The 22665-nt window shown below is 33.2% G+C and overlaps 3 protein-coding genes and 1 long non-coding RNA gene across 6 annotated transcripts; 3 read left to right on the plus strand and 1 right to left on the minus strand.

Moving 5' to 3' along the window:
* Nucleotides 1-863: 863 nt before the first annotated feature.
* VTC5 (GDP-L-galactose phosphorylase VITAMIN C DEFECTIVE 5 (VTC5)) lies at nt 864-3706 on the minus strand. Its single transcript, XM_007020668.3, has 7 exons — nt 2998-3706; nt 2773-2894; nt 2601-2660; nt 2229-2471; nt 1952-2137; nt 1588-1836; nt 864-1491 (listed from the first exon to the last, which is right to left on the minus strand). The coding sequence occupies exons 1-7, from the start codon at nt 3119-3121 to the stop codon at nt 1135-1137; spliced, it is 1341 nt and encodes a 446-aa protein (XP_007020730.2). The 5' UTR covers nt 3122-3706; the 3' UTR covers nt 864-1134.
* Nucleotides 3707-7665: 3959 nt separating this feature from the next.
* On the plus strand, nt 7666-9094 carry LOC18593450 (uncharacterized). Of its 2 annotated transcripts, none has more exons than XR_001928900.2 (3): nt 7666-7905; nt 8475-8676; nt 8774-9094. It is a non-coding gene; the product is annotated as an uncharacterized LOC18593450 (long non-coding RNA). The 2 variants fall into 2 exon arrangements; XR_001928899.2 differs by having other exon boundaries at nt 7673-7905; nt 8481-8676.
* Nucleotides 9095-11983: 2889 nt separating this feature from the next.
* LOC18593451 (uncharacterized) lies at nt 11984-14417 on the plus strand. Its single transcript, XM_007020670.3, has 5 exons — nt 11984-12191; nt 12830-12986; nt 13074-13124; nt 13862-13954; nt 14217-14417. Exons 1-5 carry the CDS (start codon nt 12046-12048, stop codon nt 14274-14276), a joined length of 507 nt encoding a protein of 168 aa, XP_007020732.2. The 5' UTR covers nt 11984-12045; the 3' UTR covers nt 14277-14417.
* A 635-nt stretch (nt 14418-15052) lies between these two features.
* LOC18593452 (condensin complex subunit 2-like) lies at nt 15053-19875 on the plus strand. Of its 2 annotated transcripts, none has more exons than XM_088807903.1 (13): nt 15053-15330; nt 15572-15676; nt 15781-15898; nt 16309-16382; nt 16454-16514; nt 16602-16802; nt 16925-17208; nt 17349-17493; nt 17586-17842; nt 18197-18227; nt 18559-18704; nt 19206-19316; nt 19397-19875. In XM_088807903.1, exons 1-13 carry the CDS (start codon nt 15070-15072, stop codon nt 19535-19537), a joined length of 1935 nt encoding a protein of 644 aa, XP_088664029.1. In that variant the 5' UTR covers nt 15053-15069; the 3' UTR covers nt 19538-19875. The 2 variants fall into 2 exon arrangements, with proteins under 2 accessions (XP_088664029.1, XP_017979600.2); XM_018124111.2 differs by having other exon boundaries at nt 19416-19875.
* The last annotated feature ends 2790 nt before the right edge of the window (nt 19876-22665 follow it).

The raw sequence follows: 22665 nt of genomic DNA on the forward strand, positions 1-22665 counted from the left end.
AGTTATGGAGAGTCCTAGCCTTCGTATAGCAAAGGAGAAAGGATTTAGTAGGATATGGCTGCAGGTGGATAATAAAATCGTAGTTCAGGTAATTACCTCTAGTGCATTGCATCCATGTGCGAATTCTGATTTACTAAATGCTATTCATGGATTGTTACAACTCGATTGGGAGGTAAAAATTTCTCATATTTATCGAGAACGAAATATGGTAGCCGATGGTATGATCAACATTGGTTTTAATTTAGATAGTAGCTTTATTCTGTTTGATGTATCACCTCCAGAAATTAGTTCAAGAATGTTCTGGGAGTTTGTTTTCCAAAAATGGTTAGAAATTAATAAAAATTTCCTTTCATAAAAAAAAAAGTAAATAAGCTGCTTAGAAGATGGAAATCAAACTGTAACCCATGATTTTTGCTTTGAAAAAAGAACTAAAAATTGATGTTAGGTAAGAAATCGCATGATCCATGAAAGCCACGTGATATTTCTATGATTTAGACCCCACCTATGACCTAACTTGATGTGATAATAAATGTGTATGTTACTTGTTTCTTTCATTTGTGACATGAAGAATAATAACAAAAGGTAGGTTCTTATCAACTATATTTATGTTTAAATTATTGATCCAACCTACCATTATCATACTTCAGGTGTCACCTTTATCATCTGATATTTTTTACTAATAATGGGGGCAAAAATTTTAAAAAAAATATATATGGTATGTTCATTCTTATCATATCATCATCCTACTGTGGTTTGGGATCCTTACATATCTGTGAACTTACATGTGCAGTGTAGGGTCCTTTGTAGTACAAAACCAGTTACCTAGCTCCGCAAGAGCCCTGCAGCAAACAGAAATGTACTACTAGCACATAATAACATGCATTTATAAGCTCATAACAGCAAACATTACATTGTATTTTACATGATCCAATAAAGTACATCATGAAGCCAATAAGCAGAGATAGCAGTTTACACAAAGTTGAATATCCTTTACATCAGTGGCAAACTAAGTTTGCTTATTTAGGCTACCAGTGCCATAATCCATAGAAGGTCTAACACAATCCAAGATACCAAACTGACATAATAGAAACAGAACCCGGAAGGAACAGGGTTTCTATTACTGAATGCCGATTCTCACTGCAGAACAAGGCATTCATGCGTCCCAGCCACCATAGGGCGGTGGGAGCTTTTGGTGATAGCATTCTCTATTTCAAGAGACTGGGTTTTAGTATCAGGCTCGTCTAGCAGAGTCTCAGCAATGGTTTCGCCAATGGCAATGGCTTCAAAGATAAGTGCATTCACCTCACGGAACCTCTCCTCAGAGAGAGAAACCTCTGCAAGGAGCCTCCAAGCATTTTCATCAGATGCCTCGTCGTAGTCCTTCCTCCTTTTTAACACCATATGACCACTAATTTCCCACACAGCTGGGTTCACCTGGGTGTCCAATAGCTCTGGACTCACTTCCCCAAGAGCTTGTTTCTCAGCATAACACTGTTTGTTCAATTCACAAATTGCAAATTCAATTGTAAGCACTAGCAGCATCATGGAGATAATAACAATGCGTCAATCATGGTTCTAGTTTGTTACCTGTGGAAGGAGAAAGATCCGCTTTCCACAGTCAGAGATGAGGACATTGTATGGTATGTTGTTATCTTGAAGGCAAATGCAGGCATCAGAGACTGTGTCAGACAAGTCCTGGATAGTGTTACCACCCTCAAAGACTAGGCCTCTGACTGGATACTTTAAAAGCTCTGAGATGATCACTCCATCACTCAAAGTGGTTATCTTCCTGGTGGGAGCTTTCTCAATGGGAAAGGGCACAGCCAAGTAGTAAGCCTGCAGCCATTGGAATAATTAAATCACCTTCTCTTTCCCGATTGTACATAACTATATCTAACAGATGTCATGGTGGCACAAAGTACATCAAGTACCCAATTGGGAAGTTAGGTACCTGGAAGTGCAGGTGGTTGATTGTAGCAAATGCACCCAAGCTGTTGTAACCCAATCTGAAGTACGGGTTCCCAGCTTCAGCTGCCATACAAAGTGCAAGCAAGAAGCTCTGACGGTCGATCCTCTGGGGCAAGCATTCGAGAATTCGAGGGATCAACAGAACATGTCCATATTCGATAGGACTAACCTGTTGAATCGTATATAAACAATGTTAATCTTATGAGTCTAGCAGTCTTGCTCAACTAGTTATTCTATAGTTTGAAGTAGAACTAACATACATTTATGGCAACAACACTTGGAGAATTCTCCACATCAATTGGAGCATTTGGAAAGAACTGAACTTCACCATCTTCACTTGCTGCAAACTGGAAAAGCACCTCTTCTTGCCCGACTTTGGTGAAGTTGAATTTGTTCCCGTCAAAGGGCTGGAGGACCTTATCAACACGGAACTCAGTTGGCCTCTTCTTAAGGTGGCGCCCTTCATTCAGCTGGGCAATGAAGCCATATTCACCAGGAATCACCTAAACCAAGATAAACACAGAAAGTTTTGATGTTACCAACAACTCAATCAACCATAAAATTTCTGGGTTTTCACAATTTGCAGATAAACAAGTAAAGCAAGGGAATAGAAAAGGAGCCCAAAATCAGACCTTGGTTTCACAGGCAGTGACATCATATCGAAAGAGCCCTCTTTGCATGCGATCCTCCCACTACCATAAAACCATAAAGTATTTCTTAACCTCACAATTTGTAAACACAACAATTATTACCATAACAATGATCTTTAATCTTATTAACCACAAGCTTGATATCAAAATTTACCTCTCCAAGAACGAGTGAGTCAAGAAAAGCAACGGGAGGCTCTTTGTTCTCATTTCCACGCACACCCTTTTCACTCAGGGTATTGGTCACCTTCTTGAAAGCATATAAAGGAAGCTTTGCTCCTGTAAACCAAAACCCAGTTCCAGTTACACCTCATTTTTATCAAAAACCACAAAACTTACTATATCTAACCAGAGAAGGTTACAAAGCAAATTCAACAAATACCTGGAATGCAACAGCTTCTAAGGCAATTCTTTCCACACCCACCGCTACGGCGAGCAGTCTCTTCCGCCTCATCCTTTTGGTAGTTCGAAAGAACAGTGGGAACCCTCTTAATCCTGAGCATCATCTTTGCTACTACTTCTTCTTTTTTCTTTCTTTATCCAATACAAATCAAATAAAGATAACCCACAAAGAACGACTACGTAGACGAACGAAAACAACAGCCTTCTTATTCTTCTTCTTACGAGCGATCTAAAACAGCTTTCTTCGATAGGATTCTTTGCTTTTTTTTTCTATATATATAGACTAAAAGCTATCTACACTAGACTGCTGAAACTCTTAAAAGACAAGACCGCCACCAGCAAGGAAGAGGAGATCGGAAGGACTACCGCCTTCAGAAGGCAAAGCTCCACGCCCGCCGTGCGGCGAAGGGTTGCTCTCGATCACACAACCCTTCCGTCGTACAGTTCGGACATGAATAAGAGGCCGAGAAACTTTGTATATAGCCGTGATGTCCACAATTTGTCTACACTGGGTGTTACCCCCTAAACCAAAGCCCCAAGAAACCCTTTAAACTATTTCAACCAAAGACTCCCCTCTCTCCTCTCTCCCTCTCTCCAGCAGACCACTCTCACAATTGCTTTGCTTATGAAGAACAACAAAGAAGAAAAATAAAGCTTGAACCTGTTTTTCCCTGATTTTCTTTCTGGGTGGTGTGAAGCGAAAGAAGAGGGTGAGATATATAGATAAGAGGGAGTGAAGGAGAAGGCAGGAATTGGGTGGTTATGGTTGTGAGAAGTAGGTACAAAACAAAGCTAGTGGCCCTCGTGCCTTCTTAATTTTCAGAGCTTTGCTTTTGTGGGCTTAAAAGGACAAACGTCTTTGACAAAGAGCCATGAAAACGAGAGAGAGAGGGGGTATGCATGTGTAACACTGTAAGAGTTTTGTTGGGTTTTTCCTTCTTCACCCGTACGCCTAAAGGGTGGTGCCCGCCGGAGATGGGAAGCCTGGGGGCCCGCCGGTCAGGCCGTTCTGATTGGGCAAAAGGAGGATATTGCTTGAAGAAATTTATAGGCGTCTAATCTTAATAGAATATCCTCTTAAAATAATATCCATAAAACTATTCCATTTTATATATTTTATTAATTTTAAAAATTTTATTTCTCAAACTAAACGTTTCATAAATTTATATATAATCTGAGTTCCGTTTCTTAATTCCATTTTCTATCTTATTTTTATTAATTATTTTGTTATTTTACATTTTATTCTGAAAATTAAAAATATCAATGAATTTATATTCAATTTGAGTTTCTGGGTTTTGTTTGTTTAATTAAAAATTTAAATCGATGAATTTAATTTGAATTTTTGAATTTTATTTGCTTAATTAAAAAGTTAAACGTTATCGATAAATTATAGTCTAATGATGTGAAAGAAAAGGTCCAAATCCCAATTTATTAGGAAAGGGGATGGCTAATTATAGTCTAAACCACAAACCGGTCGGTGCTGTTGTCCTCTTTCTTGACCATGCAATTTCTTTTGGTTGGTATGATTTTGAATTTTTATATATATAAATAAATTTATAAAAATGATTGATTTGACAATTAGAAGATTAAATGTCAAATTTGATGTCTCATACTGTTCTTTTAACCTATGGTTTGAAATCATTTTTTATTCCATAATAATTTAATTGGATTATGAATTGCCTTTTCTTCACCTTTTTTGACCAATTGTTGCTTTCCCTTCTAAAGAATTTATCCATTCATTTTTAACAATAAGAAACACGTGTTTCTTTTTACAAGTGCAAATAACTCTGTTATCGTTTAAAAGGAAAGAAACTTGGGGTAGTAAAATCATGATTTATTATTTTATATTTATATAATATTTTAATATATAAAATTATAATATTATGTTATATAAATATATCACATCATTATTTATTATTTTCTATTAACAACATATCGTATTAACATCATATAGTATAAAAATTATTATTATTTGAATTAATTCTACCGTCTCTATTTAACTTTTACCAAATTTAAGATAAAAACTTTAATTTTTATGTAATATAGAAATAAAAAAAAGATGGAAGAATATTATACTCTTATTCCATGAAGACTTATGGTGTCACGGCATTTTCCAAGCATTTTCATATGTCGTTTGTGGGTCCAATGTCCTAAGCAAGGGTACATACTAGGAAATTTCGTCTGAGTAAATGACAAAATTATCTTTCAATCTTACATAGATGTAAGCAATATTCTCTGTCTACCCCTTGTCCGTGACTATAGATATATGAAGATATTACATTTGGTATATTATTTAAGTGAAATTTATAAAAATTTTATTTTCGGTATAATGTGTGGTTGTTATTATAGCAGATTTAACGGTTAGGAATTTTTTTCATAAAATTAATGATAAAATTAAAATATTTGTTGATTTATTGTATGAATATTATTATATTGAAATTTATTTTTTGGGTTTTTGACAATAGCTAAATTTAAAAATTCAATTAATAAAATTAAATTTACTATTAAAACAAATAAATAAATAAGTAGGAATTGCAATTTTGAGTTTTCAACTTTGTAACTAAATATATCTTTCTATTAAGTTTTGAATTTGAGTGTCAAAAAGGCAATTGATGGGTACGGCCAAAATTGATGTATGTGGGCCGATGAAAGGAATTGTGAGACCAATAATTTATTTTAAGTAATTTTTTGAATTAATCAGTGGAGAAGAATAAAAGAAGAAAAAACTCAATTTGGGTTTTATAAAAAAAATTCAAAAAAATTTAAAGATGTTCAATTTCGCAAATGATTTACGAGTAAATTCCACCCACATTTCTCATAATTTCAATTTTAGTACACAGCATCATAAGTTTTTTTTTTTTAATTTCTCAATTAACTCCATATAAATAAGTTTTAATTGAAATTATATCGCTAATTTCATACTTAAAGGTAATTCAATAAATTTACCTAATAAAATTAATGATAAAGACTAATCTGAGAAAACTTGGAACCACGTGAGATATAAACGAAATGTACCGATGATTTAATAAGATATAGTTTCGAAAAAAGTTAATGTCATCCTAGTTTAAATGTTACTTTCTTTTGCTGATTTTAAGATGAACATGTCATTATACTATTAAGGAAGGAAGGTGGATCCTATTTTCTTTCCCCACCATAATTGTAAGTCTTGCTTAATCAAGCATTTCCTATTTAGTGAAAGATTAAAATTACAACCCAAAAAATGTAAATTTTCTGTTTTTATATCTATAATGGAAAGTTTTTTCCTTAAAAACTCTCCTTATATATATTTATATATATAAATAAATATATATATATTAATATTTCATTCACATAGTCGAAACTGAATTAACTCAATCGCCATATACATCTAATAATTTTTTTGAAATTAAATTATCTTTTGATTAGCTTTTTCTACTTTTTGGACTTTCTTTTATAGGTTCCCATTTATTATTCACTTATTTATAACTTGTAGACAAAAACATATTCTTACAAGGCAAGATTCACCTTACAAATTGATTGAAAGCACAATCACCCTTTTTCAAAAGAATCTCAAGTGGTAGAAGAAAAAACAAAAGAAACCATTGGTGATAGGTTAGGCTAGGTCCCAAATTTTCATGGATTGCTTTTTCTAAGGAAAAAAAAAACAAAGGATGAGAGGAAAAACCACACGGGTTTATTAACTTGGATGGGATATTTTGGAGGCTTCCAAGGAGAGATGCAAGTGTGACACCGCCATGACAATGATATTGGAAATTTCTTGCCCATTTAAATTTTATGTAAGATTATAAATTCATCATTGAATGAAAAGAGAATAAAAGTCGCAAATGTAATGATTTAAATCATGTTTTTATAAGTAAAATAGAAAAATTCAATCAATCTTCATAAATATTAAAATAACAAAATTTCATTTTTTTTTTGATAATATAATCTTAGATTATATGTATAAAGATAGATTATTTTAATCATTTTTTATTCTCACATCAACAATAACACAACAATAACTCTGTTTGGTTATAATCAGGAGCGGTCTCCACCTGCGACAAAGAACGATAACTCTGTGCAGATAACAAGTTTCCCTAAAACCACTTTCCATCACCATCCTCTCTTTTATTTAGCAAGTTTCCCTAAATCCGCCTTTCACCTTCCATTTTCTCTTTTATTTTTAGAATTAATAATTGGATTTGTGGAATCGATAATTGGAGATTAAAAGAAGAGAGCTTTCAACCTTTCACTCAGAATTTTGACAAACAGAGACTTCTTAGACCAGTAAATAGAATGATTAATAACATTTTTTTGAATAATTAAAATTTTATTATAAAAAAAGCATGTATATTTTGTTAAAAAATAATAAATTTAATTCAATAATTTTTAATATTTTTTAAAAATGAAAAAACATGAAAGTAAGTTTTCTCCAATAACTCAAAATGTAGTTAAATTATAATAATTTTGTTTGTTTTTCATAATATCAAAAACAAGAACATGATATCGTTGATTACTAATGTATAAAGTATAAGTATATATAGGGTAATATTCACAAAATTCATATGCATCGTATAGTTATATTTTTTTCATTTAACTTACATTGTGTAAATTGTGAGTGAGAAAATTAAAATGTAAATATCATGACATTATTATTTAAATATAAAATATGAATTTTATATATTTTCATTATATTTATTTTATTAATTAATATACATTAGTAATATAATAATATAAACTTTAAGGACGTCGCTGGTTTCTCGATGGACGAAGTAATGACAGCCGCAGGTGCATCGGCAAGGTTTCGATCGGCGTCATCTCCGACGTCCATTGTCCCTTCCAACGTCCCTCTCCTCTCAGCTGTCCTTGCCTTTGCTCTCGCTCGGTTCCTCAATCTCTTCACCACCTGGTATTTTCCCCTTATCCTTTTTTTTTCCTCGTTATTTTTTTCTGTTTGATCGATTAAAAACGAGGTGAAAGAACAAAAACAGGACAACCCATTTCTTAAAATGCAGTTTTAACTTTGAATTTTCATTTTTCGTGTTGGTTGTTGGGTGGATTGTAATGGGTAACTTTTAGTTTGCATAAAGGTATGAATGTTTTAATAATATCTTTTTTAATTGGTTTAGACTGTTATCTGTAGATTGATGAGTGATCAAAGTAAAGAAAAAATGTTTACTGTAGGCTGCTAAAAGATTGTAAATGACTAACTGCTCTATTAGGGATTTTTATTGACAGGTTAAAGATGAATGCAATGTTCTTTATACTGTTTTCCAGCCATTTTTGTATTGCCTTGACAGCATTGGTGCTTCACTTTTTGGATTAGCTCCAATGGAAATTGGAAATATTAAGTAATTGAGAATCATTAATGATTGTTGAAATACAAGTAATCTTCTGTCCTGACGTTTGCATCTTGCTTTTATGATCGGAATGACCTTATAATTTTAGAAAAAAATGTCTCATCTACTCATTTGTTAGTGTCAGTCTTTTTGTTCGTGTGCATATTTTCGCTTTCAATATATTCTCTTAGACATGCTGGTTCAAGGAGAAGAGATAGGATACTAGAAGGATGTCAGACATTAGATGGGATACTAATGTTCTTATTCCTCTGCCCTGGTCCATGATAACATTAGAAGTTCTGCAGTTCTACGAACTTCTAAGTAACCTGTTATGACTACAGGTAGCTTATGTGATTTGTTTGATGGTGCTTTTCATTAGTACCTATTGACCCCTTTATGTTGTTTTAATTGATGATATAATCATGCATGTTTCTGCAGTTAATCAAATTGTGTGTGAGCTACCTCCTGAGCATCCTGTCTTCAATGTCTGACCCCTATGAGATTCACTTGGTCACACACCCCTTCAGCTATGAGGCTTTCAACAATATACATTGTGCTATGAAGCGTGGGATCTATCTGCTAGTTTGAAATGATGTTCATTAAATAGAGGGGTGGGCTTTATATTATTGATGTTGTACGGTGAACAGATGATATAATTGTTTCAAACATAAGAACAAATGGTTATGGTCATCTGGTATAACATGCTACATAGTGAATCTTGTTTGATCTAAAAGGAGTTTGATGTTGTTTCTTTGTTTAGCTACCTTGTTCCTTTGATTTCAGGTTCAGGTTCTTGCCGGGTCCGTCTTAGGATGCATTGTAGCATTCCTCGTGAGAACTTCGAGTTAGGATTCGACATGGAAAATCGCAGTTACTGATAATTATGTTGCGAGTGCTCATACTTATGCCGAGAAGAATCAGACCAGACGATTTCGCGACGTTCAACCAGTGTGGAAGTTCTAGTATTGTAATTGCGTGGGATTTTTGCCTTGTAGCTTAAGCAATTGTAAATTATACTACCATACTTCATAGTTTCCCCAATCCTCTCCTTTCATTAATCTGTATATTAGGAAGAGATGCAAGTCCAATGCCATGACAATGACATTGGAAATTTCTTGCCCACTTTGTAGCATATAATGCAAATTGAACACCCTTTTGAAAGAAAGAAAGAAAAAAAAGCTAAGAAAGGCCTCAATTTTAATTTTATTATTATTATATTATATAAAATTTGATATATATAATTCATATAAAAATTGTTATTATTATTATATTATTATATAAATTTTGAGATATATAGTACATAATTTTGTATGATTAGTTTTTAAACATTTCTTATTCAAAATTTTGAATATGTAATCTTTAGTCTCTTTTATTTAAAATTATGAATCCATACGAATGTAATAGTTTGGATCATGTATTTATGAATAAAAACGGAAAATTTAATCTTCGTAATTAATAAAATAATAAAATTTCTTTTTTTTTGGGGTAATTTGAAGATTAAAAATATACTATTTTTAATTAATCATATGGTAATTAAAAATATTTAATTGATATTATTATATGATTAAAAGAAAATAAAAAATAAGAGTGAAATTGGTGAACTTTTTTCGAGTTTTCGAGGAAAATATTAAAAAGATTTAAGCAAGAGAGATATGAAGCAATAGCAGGAAGGACTCGGAAACAAGAAATTGCGGAAGATCAAGTTGAAGATAGAGGTGGAGATCAGGGCAGCGGCAGTGAAAACCAGAACAACAGTGAGGAGTCGTCATCATCATCAGATAGAGATGAGTCAACTATAAGACATGACGAAGGAAAGGAAGGAGAGCAAGCAATGTCCAAACCCAGAAATTTCCAGAAATGTTTTAGAAATACAATTATAATTACTTTTTCGTTTATGTCCAAGCTAACCGCCATAGTTATTGTCAAAAACCAAAAAACAATTTTTTTTTTGAATAATAGCTAATCTAAGAAAAGTCAGAATCACGTGAGGTATAGATAATGGTTTACTGTGGTTGAATAAGATATAGTTTGGTAAAAAGTTAATGTCATTACTTTCTTTTGCTGATTTTTAAATTAACATATCATATACTATTAAGGAAGGAAGGTTGATGTTATTTTCCTTTCCTACCATAATTGTAAGGTTTGCTTAGTCAAGCATTTTTCTATTTAGTGAAAGATTAAAATTACAACAAAAAAAAAATTCAATTAAACCTAATATTATCTTGTGTGATTAGTTACGTAATAGAAAAAGATACATCTAATAATTTTTTTTGAAATTAAATTATCTTTGATTAGCTTTTTCTAATTTTTGGACTTTCTTTTATAAAGTCATATGATTCACATTTATTAGTCACTTATCTATAACTTGTAGACAAAAACGTATTCTTATAAGGCAAGATTCACATTACAAATTGATTGAAAGCAATCAAAACCATAAAAGAGATTACAATCACTATTTTTCAAAAGAATTCAAGTTGTAGAAGAAATAACAAAAAAAACCAGGTTAGGTATAGAGGATGAGAGGAGAGAAGAAAAACCACATGGGTTTATTATCTCAGATGGGATATTTTGGATGCTTCCAAGGAAAGATGCAAAGTCTAACACCACCGTGACAATGGTATTGGAAATTTCTTGCCCATTTAAATTTTTGCAACATATAATGCAAATTTAACACCTTTTGAAAAAAAATAATTTAACGGGAGGCAACGGTTGAAGGAACGAATTAATTTAATGGAGGCGATAACGGAAAGAAAGAATGAAGGAGTGGTGGTTGTTATTTTTTAATTTTATTATTTTTATTATTATATATCTAAAATTTAATATATATAATATATAAATTTATATGATTATTTTTTAATTATTATTTAGATAAAATTCTAGATTCGTTATTAAAGGAGGATAAAATTCATAAACGTAATATTTCCATAAATAAAATAAAAAAATTTGATCTATTTTTTTAATTATTAAAATTATAAAATTTCCTTTTTTTTTATGATATGGTTTTATATTACACATATAGAGAAAAATTGTTTTGATTAGTTTTTCATTTTCCTGTTGACAATAACTCTGTCCGGTTTTAATCAAGAGCACGAAGATGGATAACTCTGTGCAGACAATAAGATTTTCTAAAGCCATCTTCCCTCTTTCATCTACTCTTCTATTTTGATAATTGATAATGAGAGAGAAAGAAAAACATCCTTTCACTTAGAATTTTGACAGTGAGCAATGGATAATCAATATTTTATTAATCAAAAAGCATGTATATGCTGTTAAAAAAAATCAATAAATTCAATTTACTAATTTTTTAATATTTTTAAAAATTAAAAAAATGATGGTAAGTTTTCTCCAATAACTCAAAATGTAGTTAACTTATAATATTTTTTTTATTATTCATAATATAAAAAAAATGAATTAATAGATAATGTATAAAGTATTAGTATATATAGTGTAATATTCACAAAATTCATATGCATCATATAGTTACGTTTTTTCTCATTCAAATTACATGTAGTAAATTGTAAGTGAAAGAGAAAATTAAAATGCAAATATCATGATATTATTATTTAAATATAAAAATATGAATTATATTTTATTAATTAATAAAAACTGGTAATATAATAATATTAAAATAATTAAAATTTATCTGAAACGCGCTTTAACGAAGGTTCTTTTCCTCTGCTCGGGTCCTTCACGACATCGCTGGTTTTCCAATGGACGAAGTAATGACAGCCGCAGATGCCTCGGCAAGGTTTCGATCGGCGTCATCTCCGCCGTCCATTTTCCCTTCCAACGTCCCTCTCCTCTCCGCTTTCCTTGCCTTCGCTCTCGCTCAGTTCCTCAAGCTCTTCACCACCTGGTATTTTCCCTTATCCCTTTTTATTCTTTTTTCCTCATTTTTTTTTCTGTTTAATCGATTAAAAAGGAGGTGAAAGAAGAAAAGCAGGACAACCCATCTCTTAAAAAGCAGTTCTAATTTTGAATTTTCATTTTTTTTGTGTTGGTTGTTGGGTGGATTGGAATGGGTAAGTTTTAGTTTGGATAAAGGTATGAATGTTTTAATATTTTTTTAATTGTTTTGAACTGTTATTTGTAGATTAATGAGTGATCAAAGTAAAGAAAAAATGTTTATTATAGGCTGCTAATAGATTCTAAATGACTAATTGTTCTATAGGGATTTTTATTGACAGGTTAAAGATGAATGCAATGTTCTTTATATTGTTTTCCAGCTAATTTTGTATTGCCTTGGCAGCATTGGTACTTCACTTTTTGGATTAGCTCCATATGGAAATTGGAAATAATAAGTAGTTGAGAATCATTAATGATTGTTGAAATACAAGTAATCTTTTGTCCGTACAGTTGCATCTTGCTTTTATAATCAGGATGACCTTATAATTTTAGAAAAAAATGTCTCATCTACTCATTTGTTGTTGTCAGTCTTTTTGTTTGTGTGCGTTTTCTCTCTCAGGGTTTCAATATATTCTCTTAGACATGCAGGTTCAAGGAGAAGAGATGGGATACTAGAAGGATGCTTGGGTCAGGTGGAATGCCGTCATCTCATTCAGCAACCGTGACTGCTCTTGCAGTTGCCGTTGGTTTGCAAGAAGGAATCGGAGCATCAGCATTTGCTGTTGCACTTGTTTTGGCATGTGTTGTATGTACTTGCTAACCATGTCTATTTGCTATTATTAATACATTGCTGTTCTGGTTGCCTCGGTTAACATTTTTGGTTTCTTGGCAGGTGATGTATGATGCTACTGGAGTAAGACTCCATGCTGGTCGCCAAGCTGAAGTAAGCTTGTTTCTTATAATCTGTGTTACTGTATTTTTTTTAATGGATTGTCCTTCATTGTCAAGATTATTGGAAGCAATCTGCTCAAGTATGGTAAGAGACCATTGGTTCTCTGAAGTATTCTATATGCCCCATTGAGTTCTAGCTTAGTGCTAGTCATCCACACCATTCAGTCTATATCTGGTCACTCTGTTAAATAGTTGCCATTAAATCCTTTTCTTTTCTCTGATTGATAAATCCTCCTCATTCTCTTACGTTAGTGTATGAATTGTACATATCTTTACAGAATTGTTATTCATGCATTGACTATAAAATTTATCCATCGTTACACAGTTGTTATTCATTGCATTTGTTATATATAAATTTTATATATCTTTTGGTATTTAATACCTGATGTGTTTGGGGCATTCCATGCCATGCATGTGAGTCTTATCTATATTTATTCCAGAATATAGCTGACATGGATAATATTCCTTTTAAGTTTGCACAAATTTTATGAAAGGAGACATGGTATTTTAGGATAGTGTGCATATGGATTCATCCATGAAAGAATCACTAATGTTCTTATTCCTGTGCCTTGTTCCATTATAACATGATAAGTTCTGCAGTTCTACGAACTTCCAAGTAGCCTGTTATGCGGCTAGCTAATGTTATTTGTTCAATGGTGCTTTTTATCAGCACATACTGACCCCTTTATGTTGTTTTAATTGATGATATAATCATGCATGTTTCTGCAGTTACTCAATCAAATTGTATGTGAGCTACCTCCTGAGCATCCTGTCTCCACTGTCCGACCCCTACGAGATTCACTTGGTCACACACCCCTTCAGGTATGAGGCTTTCAACAACAGAAATTGTGCTATGAAACGTTGGATCTATCTGCTAGTTTGAAATGATGGTCATTAAAGAGAGGGGTGGGCTTTATATTATAGATGTCATACGGTGAACAGATGATATAATTGTTTCAAACATGAGAACAAATGGTTATGGTCATCTGGTATAACATTCTACATAGTGAATCTTGTTTGATCTAAAAGGAGTTTGATGTTGTTTCTTTGTTTACCTACCTTGTTCCTTTGATTTTGGGTTCAGGTTCTTGCCGGGTCCGTATTAGGATGCATTGTAGCATTCCTCATGAGAACTTCGAGTTAGGATTTGACATGGAAAGTTGCAGTTACTGATAATTATGTCGTGAGTGCTCATGCTTATGCTGAGAAGAATCAGACCAGACGATTTCGCGACATTCAACCAGTGTGGAAGTTCTAGTATTGTAATTGCTTGGGATTTTTGCCTTGTAGCTTAAGCAATTGTAAATTATACTACCATCCTTCATAGTTTGCATACCTTCTCCTTTCATTAATCTGTATATCATGTTCTAAGATTAGGTAGTGAAAAATTTCTAAATTAAATATATCAAATTTTATTTGTTTGGATATTTTCTTTCGAATTAACTTTTCTATTGTCTCTGGCTTTGTTCGTTGTTACAATTTATCCTTGCATATTATCAAAATGTAAAAGCGGATGTAAAACTTGTTCGAATCAATGGAATTAAATTCGTCAATGTAGGAAATTTTCTTATGCTTTCAAAAGCTGTGAGACGACTTTTCAAGATTGAACCTTCCACCCTTTCTTCTCCTTCTTGATTAGTCTCTTGATTTTCTCTACTCGAAAATTTTTTGAGCATAAATTATAATGAAAAAATATTTTTTACAGGGCAATCTAAATAATTGAAAATATGAAATTTTTTAATAAAATACTTTTAATAGGAAATATTTTCTTTTAGTAAGTTATTTTCTTATTAAAAAAAGGTTTTTTGCAAAAATGTCGTAAGTGCTCTTCAACGACGTCGTTTAATGCTCTCCACTCACTGTTTTCCCCTCCAATTATTCAACAACACAAAAAGGGAACCATTCCCTCTCTCTTTTTCAAATTTCTCTGCCTCATAATGGAGGAAGCGCTAAGCCCCAGGCAAAGGGCGCCAATGTTAAACCGTCTCCAGTCACCGACCAGTTCGTTCTTCTTAGGCTCCAACAACGACCAACTCGAGCGTGCCCAGGCACGCGCCGCCGCACGTGCTGCAGCCGTCCGTCGCTGTCTCACCGTTGTCCCTCCCCCTACTCCTCCTCCTCCTCCTTCAGATCCTTGCCTTAGCAAAGACCAGATCATCGAGTTGTTCCAAAACTGCATTAAACTCGCTAGCGAAAATGTAAACAATTTCATTTCTATTCATTTAATACATTCTCCAAAAGTTTCTTAATCCAAGATATCGATACTACTTGTTTCCACTGATATATAAATTTTACTATTGATTGTTGTAAGTAAAGTTTTGATACTTGTTTGGCAGCCGACAAAATGATAGAAAAAAAGTATTAGTAATTAGTTTTTAACATTTGAGGATATTTAAATGTTAGCAGTAAAAAGTTGTTGTTCTTTTTCTTTTGATGTAGAAAATAAACCAGAAGAATACTTGGGAATTGAAGCTTATCGATCATCTTAGCGAGATCATAAAAGTAGAAGCGGCTGAAGGTGATTCAGAGACTAATTTCCAAAAGGTTCAGATTACTTTATGCAAAGTGTTGTTAATAGCAGTCATGTTATATGATAATGATATGCAAACTTTTGTATTTTGAGTGCTGATGGAGTTTTTAATGGGCAGGCAAGTTGCACATTGGAAGCAGGGGTGAAAATTTACTCTTTCAGGGTCGATGCTGTGCATGCTGAGGCATATAAGGTCCTTGGTGGTATCCATCGAGCTGGCCAAGAAGATGAGCAAGGTATAAATTGTTTTGATTGTGTTTTAAGTGGAGTTCTTATTGGAAGATTCTTTGCATGGTTGTAATGTGTCCTGTTATGTTTGTTATAGTCAGTGCCTCCTAAATTTCCTTTTACTCTAGTTGGAGTTTGTAAACCCCGGTAAATTTTGTTTCCTATGTTTCTTGGTGTCCGTTTTGAAGATACATGCTGCAACAATAATGAAAGAAGTAAATATTGAAGAATGCTACATCAACATTCTATTATGTGTATATTGTTTACAATTTAAACAAGCTTTTTTCTTGGTTATCTGGTTTAAGTTTTACCATCAGAAAAGGAGCTTTTAGTATTATTCTTTAAGAACTTATGGCGTTTTGTTGCACAGAGGGACCTTCGTTTTGGTCAGTTCCCTAATATGGTGCTTTGGTGACAGAGACTATTGTGGTGGGTGACAACATAAATAACAGGGAGGAGAGCAGTTGTAACAAGAAAGAGTCTGAGAGGAAGGTTGAATGGTGTTTTAGTTCATTGACTGAATTAACCAATTGAACACAGATTGACCTAAGTGATTTGTGCAGATCTCGCCAGTATCAACACTGGAGTCTTCTTTTGAAGCTCTTAATGTCAAAGAGTTTGATGGTAAGTGTATCTCATATTTTCCCTCTGGTCATTGTTTTGTTTTCCTCCCTAATTTGTTGACTCTTTTCCTTTTTCCTGGTCTTGTAGTTGCATTTGCAGTGGATCCTCTATATCACCAAACATCTGCACAATTTGATGAAGGTGGAGCAAAAGGTCTTCTCTTGAATAATCTTGGTGTGTATGAAGGTTGTAGGGTACTTTTTGATTCTTTTGAAGTGCCTGGGAAGTGCCAATCAGGTGCACTTCACAACAATAACTTGGATATTATTGATATCTCATTTGCCAGAGGTGTGTTTCATTGCTGATAAACATATTCCTACTCAATTTTTGTTTTTAGAAGTCGTGCGCCTAAAAGTTAGAAGTTGGATCTGATTTTCATTTTCTTTTCTGCATGTTACATCCATTTGCAGAATCTGTTGAGAAGATGGTCCCAAACATGCTTGCAAAGAATGAAATTTGTCCAACTTTAAAAGTCATTGTTTGCCATTTTGATGAAGATAATCAAAGGTCATCTGAGACATTTGATGTAGGCCAAAAATGTGATATCAGAGTAGACACAGCTAATGCTTATGAAGCTGAATCGGATGATACCTTACTTGAAAATTATGATGCATGTATCTTTGATCATGATGAGGTGTCAAGTGGTGTTAATGAGGGCTCCAATTTTGACCGTACCATTCATGACCACCATGAGGTAGTTTTTCCTATCTTTTTTGTCACTTAAATAGTACATACCCTTTTCCTTGAATCTCTTCTCTTTGTTCTAGCCACTTAGTGAAACAAATAAGAAGATGACATGATAGATCACTCAAATCTGATTGGTTTATGACATAGGAGAATGATACTTATGCTTCTTACGAACCTGATGTTGGGGACAGATTTGAGGATATTGCCAAGTTTTTGTTCCCAGGGCTGGGATTTACTTCAAAACAGAATGCATGGGCGGGTCCTAATCACTGGAAATATCAGAATTGCAAAGGTTGGTGTTACCAGGGAGGTGACATTATTCATTCCTCTTCTGAGCTACAGTCATCCATTAGTTTGCCTACCAGTCCAGTGTCTGTCTTGTAGGTTCAGAGGATAATCCTGCTACAAATGCTGAATCAACCTCAATTACCAAGAGACCAAAAAGCAAAAACCTGAAAGAAGTTGATGTTGATTTCACAAAAAGCTTGGACAAAGAAATGCCTGATATCTTTGCGCCCCCCAAAAGTCCAACACTTTTGCTGCTACCTGCAAATAGAGTACCATGTAATAACACACTTCCAGAAGATTGCCATTACCAACCTGAAAGTCTTGTCAAGTTGTTTCTTCTACCTAAAATTATGGTAATGTAGATTCAATAATTTTTTTCTCTTGCTTTTATTTAAAAAGAAGTAAAATGTATCCATTGAAGCTTAATTAATTAATCATCAGAAGGGCCAACCAATACCATCTTGCTGGTTTGGGCATCAAGCTCATCTAAGTCAGTCAACCTCATTTCAAGGACATAGATTGAGAGTTTAATCTAATTGAAAAACTCCATACTCAAACCTCAGGCTGCATATGGCTTTGGTTGACTTCAACATTCAATGTTGGCTGATGTTAAATTATCACTCTGATTTGGCAAGTTTTTTTTTTCCTTGTTAACCGTCAATTATTTGGGGATGATCAATGACTTATAAAAACTATTTTGACTCTAGTGTCTGGGCAAGAGAAGAAGAAAATGTTCAGGTATGATCTTTCTCTAGGAAACAGATGCTTGCTATCTTTTAGGATTTATTGATGTTAATTGTTATGATAAGTATATCTACTGTAATGAATTTGTGATATAGAAAATGTGTGAGCATGTATTGCAGATAGAATGGTCCTATAGAAAACAGTATGTTGTGAACCAGGTTAAAGACTTTGATGACACAATGACTGACAGTCCTCTTCAAATTCCTATTGGCCGTAACATATTTGTAATTTTCAGTTCACTTTGTTGCTGGTAAGGCAACTTGTTGCATGCTTTGTGTTCTTTCATTTTATGTTTCATAAGCACTGTCTTGGTTTTCTTTACCAGATGATAGTGCATGTCAACAAAACAATGATTTTGATGAAGCACTGCCATCATGGGATAATGAGAGCTCGCTTGGTAGTCAGTTCAATGATGGATGTGTTTATGATGGTGTGGGAAACTTGGATGAACTTGTCTCTCAGCCTCGCCAGGTTTGTATGGTCTTACAAATAGACCCCTTTTTACCCTTTATTTGATTTTGAAATCAATCCTCACTATGTTCCAAGTGGTTTGTAAACTAGGCTGGTTTTTTTTATTTCAACTGTATTATATAATAAAAATGATTGTAATGGAGATGAAAGAAGTTTTCCCTAGAGATCAACAATGAGGAAATATGGTTTTAAATTTGGGTAACGGAATTATAGCTACCTTCACGAGCAGTATCATTTGTGTCCCTTATTGTATTGAAAAGAAAAAGAGAAAGAACCAAATAAGCCATCAGGAAGATGCAAATATTAACATTACTGAATGCTAGACTTTCGCTATTACCTTTACTAGATCTTATGCACATAATCCCCTTATTGAAAATTTCAGCTCTGTAAAATGAGTCAAGTTATTTGCTTTTCTTTTCTTTTTGTCCGTATTATTTTGCTTGCAACAAAATATCCAGGTGAAGTGTTTATGCAGCTTTTTTCTTGACCTCACTTTTGTAGGTAAATAAAATTGAAGTTCAGTATGACAAAACTTCTAAACAAGTTGATGTGCATGCATTAAAGGAGTCACTCTGGGATCACATGCAAGGATCTCTTGAAGTAGCCGAAGTGGTGAGCATTGTGTGTTCATTTTCATTATTGTCGAGTGTCAAGTTCAAAAGGTTGAAATAACATGCATAATTTTACAACAGATTCTTTTATTATCAACAGGTGGACAAAGATGCATTGTCTTTCAAACATGTGCTTGCTGCATTTCCCTTCAATTGCCAAGCTGCAGCTACAGAGGATATTTCGCCCCATTTGTGTTTCATTTGTCTGTTGCATCTAGCTAATGAGCATGGCTTAAGCATCCAAGATCATCCCAGTTTAGATGATCTCAGTATACATCTTCCTGCTTCATGGCAAAGCACAGATTCTGTGGCATAGGCTTCATCATAGCCTAGAGCTCATCTTTGGGTACATGAATTCATCAGGGGGTAGCATGGGTCTCTTTATGCCAAGTTTTTTAGGCCTATATGCTATAAAGCAATGGAACTAGAACAAAAAAAAGAAAATGTAAGTAAAACATTCTTGTATCATATTGTGATTGCTGCATGCTATTGTGTCATCCTATGTGCCTGACTTGTTTATACGTATTATGTGAATATAATCTTGAATTAAAGTTACAAAACTCATTTTCTCCAAGTGATCAGTAAGGAATCCATGTAATCAGTCAAGTTATTTTGTTTCAAATAACATTTTTATCTGTTACATGTAGAAGATAGATCTACCTTATTGACGTTATGCAGACTCTTGAATCTGTCCAGGTACTGAAATCTGACTCTTATGAATAGAATGTGATAGTTGTGTGTTGTTTAAGCAACCTTCTCAGTCATCTTATATTGGAAATGGCATCTCTCGAATTTTCTACGATATCTGTATGTAGGATGATATAGATGGATACTACTGAATACAAATTTGAGAATATGACACGTGACTATTTTCAGTAGGATGAGGATTGTTCATTATTTAGGTTCAAGGTCCAGGTTCAACCACTCATTAGAAAGATGCCAAAGCAAATACTATCATTTTCTAGGAAGAGAAGATGGCAAAGCATACCTTAGCAAGTGCACATGGATTAGCTTTACAGTGTGATCATTTGCAGAAAGAGATTAGCTGTATCGGCCTGTGTTTATCGAAAAGAAAATCAGTATTAGTTGGCTTTTAGAATTGAGGATAAGGAATCTCTCTCTCCTTTTGCTGGCAAAAGTTGCTTCTTTTAAGATTTGCCTGTTTAAGGTTTATGATCTGTCTAAAGACTTAAAAGTTAATCCTACTCATGTATAGAATGGGGGAGAGAAATCCCAGTATAGATAACTTTAGGCTAAACGATTTTCATAGGTTTCTTAGGGAATGTTTGGCATTTAAAGATTTATTGACCTTGTTCATCCATAAAATTATTATTGTCATCATTGTTTATTCAGAAAAAGAAGATTTAAATTCAACTCTTTATATAACAGTTGTACGTACTCATTATTAAACTAAATACCTAATACTCATGTTGACGGATCTGATGGGTTGTCGGATTGCGTTAGGGGGGATTGTTATAAAAGAAAAAGTAGAGACAACCTTTTCAAAAAATTATGGATATACATAAGTAGAAATGGCAAAAGGATTGGCATATCTTGTTCTAGGCCACAGAAGAAGGCAACTTGAGAAAGTGAGAGAGAGAGGAATTCTTGGCTAACACTTTTCCCCTATCCACTTTTTTCTTGGGGTTCTTAGGAACCCAAAAGCAAAGTTGAACTTGATGACCTTTGCATGAAATCAAAGAGAGCTTTTATCATACACATTATAAGGTACTATATTCTTTACATCATTATTCATAACTTAAGACTACATCCATCACGCCTAATTTGATTGAGATATTGCTTTGCCTCTATGAGATAGAGCATTGGGCTATTCTAAAGAAGCAAAAAGGCCCAAAATTTTGGCCATATACATATATATATATATATATTTAAAGCTTTTTAAAGATGCGATTAAAGGACCACAAATGCACCAAGTTCAAGTTGGGGAGAGGGGGGGGGGGGGGGGTGGTGCGAAGAGGGTAATATTCTTAAGGGGTCCCAAAAATCCAATTTCAAGATCAAAGATCTGAAATGCAAGGACAAAGGCCCCAAAAGTGGGGCCCAAACTATATCTCCTAGAAGATGGGACCCACATTATTATTGGGCCCATTATTTGTCATCCTTATGCAATATCGATATAGAATAATTAAGGTAAAATACTTGGATTTTATTAAATTTTAATTAAAATTTTAGATGAATTTATTAGTTTTTAAAATAGATATTTTGTTTAAAAAATTTTGTTTTATTAGACACATAGGTTCAGTCGTTAATTAATTGTTAATATTTTTATTAATTTGATGATTTGATAATATTAAAAATATAATTATATTTTTTATTAATTTTAAAATTTATTATTATATATATATATTTTTAAAAATAAAATTCATATGCTCCCCAAGGAGGGAGCACTAGATCTAGTGCTTCCAAAGAGAGGGGAGCACCAATCGGTGCTCCCACCGATCCCTTGGGGAGCAATTGTTTTAGGGTGGTTGACCGATGACCAACCAATCACATTATTTGAGAAAAAAAATATTTTAATATTTTTTGTTAATGATATTTATATTTTTAAGTTTTTTTGTATATTTTAAAAATTAATAAATTCCTGTAAAATTTAAATTAAAATTTAAAAAACCTAAATATTTTACTCTAATATTTATATACTATCACTACTATATATAAACGTGTGAAGCTAAAAGCTTAAAATTTTTTCAAAATAAATAATTTTAGAATTGGGAGCATTTACCTTTTCGGATTTTAAACTTAAATTTATTAACGCATTGTTAATGTTCGGATCATTGATAATGTATAGGATTTGCATATTGGACATCGTTATCAAATATAAATATAAAAATATATAAAAAGGTGTAGTCAAATGAATTTGCTTTTCGCCGACCTTACCAAGCCTTTTATCCAATTGTGCTCGAATCATCTCCATCTTGCATGTCCTCTTGTCTCTTCATTTTTTGCTAGCTTTTAATTTTGCCATTTAGCTTTTGTGATAACCCAACTCTGGTTTTTCTATAGTTCTCACAATGATTGACTGAATTATTCACGAAGCTTCTAAATTTATATAACTATACATTCTTGATATAGTAAGTGGGATATGCGACGTTGGCACCACCAATTGTTATGGCTATTAATGGGTTTTAGGGAGAGAAATCCATGGAATTGTAGGAGCTGCCCCATCTTTATAAAATGCAAGAAAATTATAAGAAATTGGTGTTTGGTTCCTAAGAAACTGTAGGAAAATATATAAACGGCTGGGTTCGAGAGAAAAGTATTTGGTTTATTGATAGTATGTAAAGTTTAAATACCTCGACGGTATATCAAATGCAAACTTATGCAGATTT

The sequence above is a fragment of the Theobroma cacao genome, chromosome 7, assembly GCF_053813885.1.
Source record: "Theobroma cacao isolate CCN51 chromosome 7, ASM5381388v1, whole genome shotgun sequence".
In the NCBI taxonomy this organism is placed as follows: domain Eukaryota; kingdom Viridiplantae; phylum Streptophyta; class Magnoliopsida; order Malvales; family Malvaceae; genus Theobroma; species Theobroma cacao.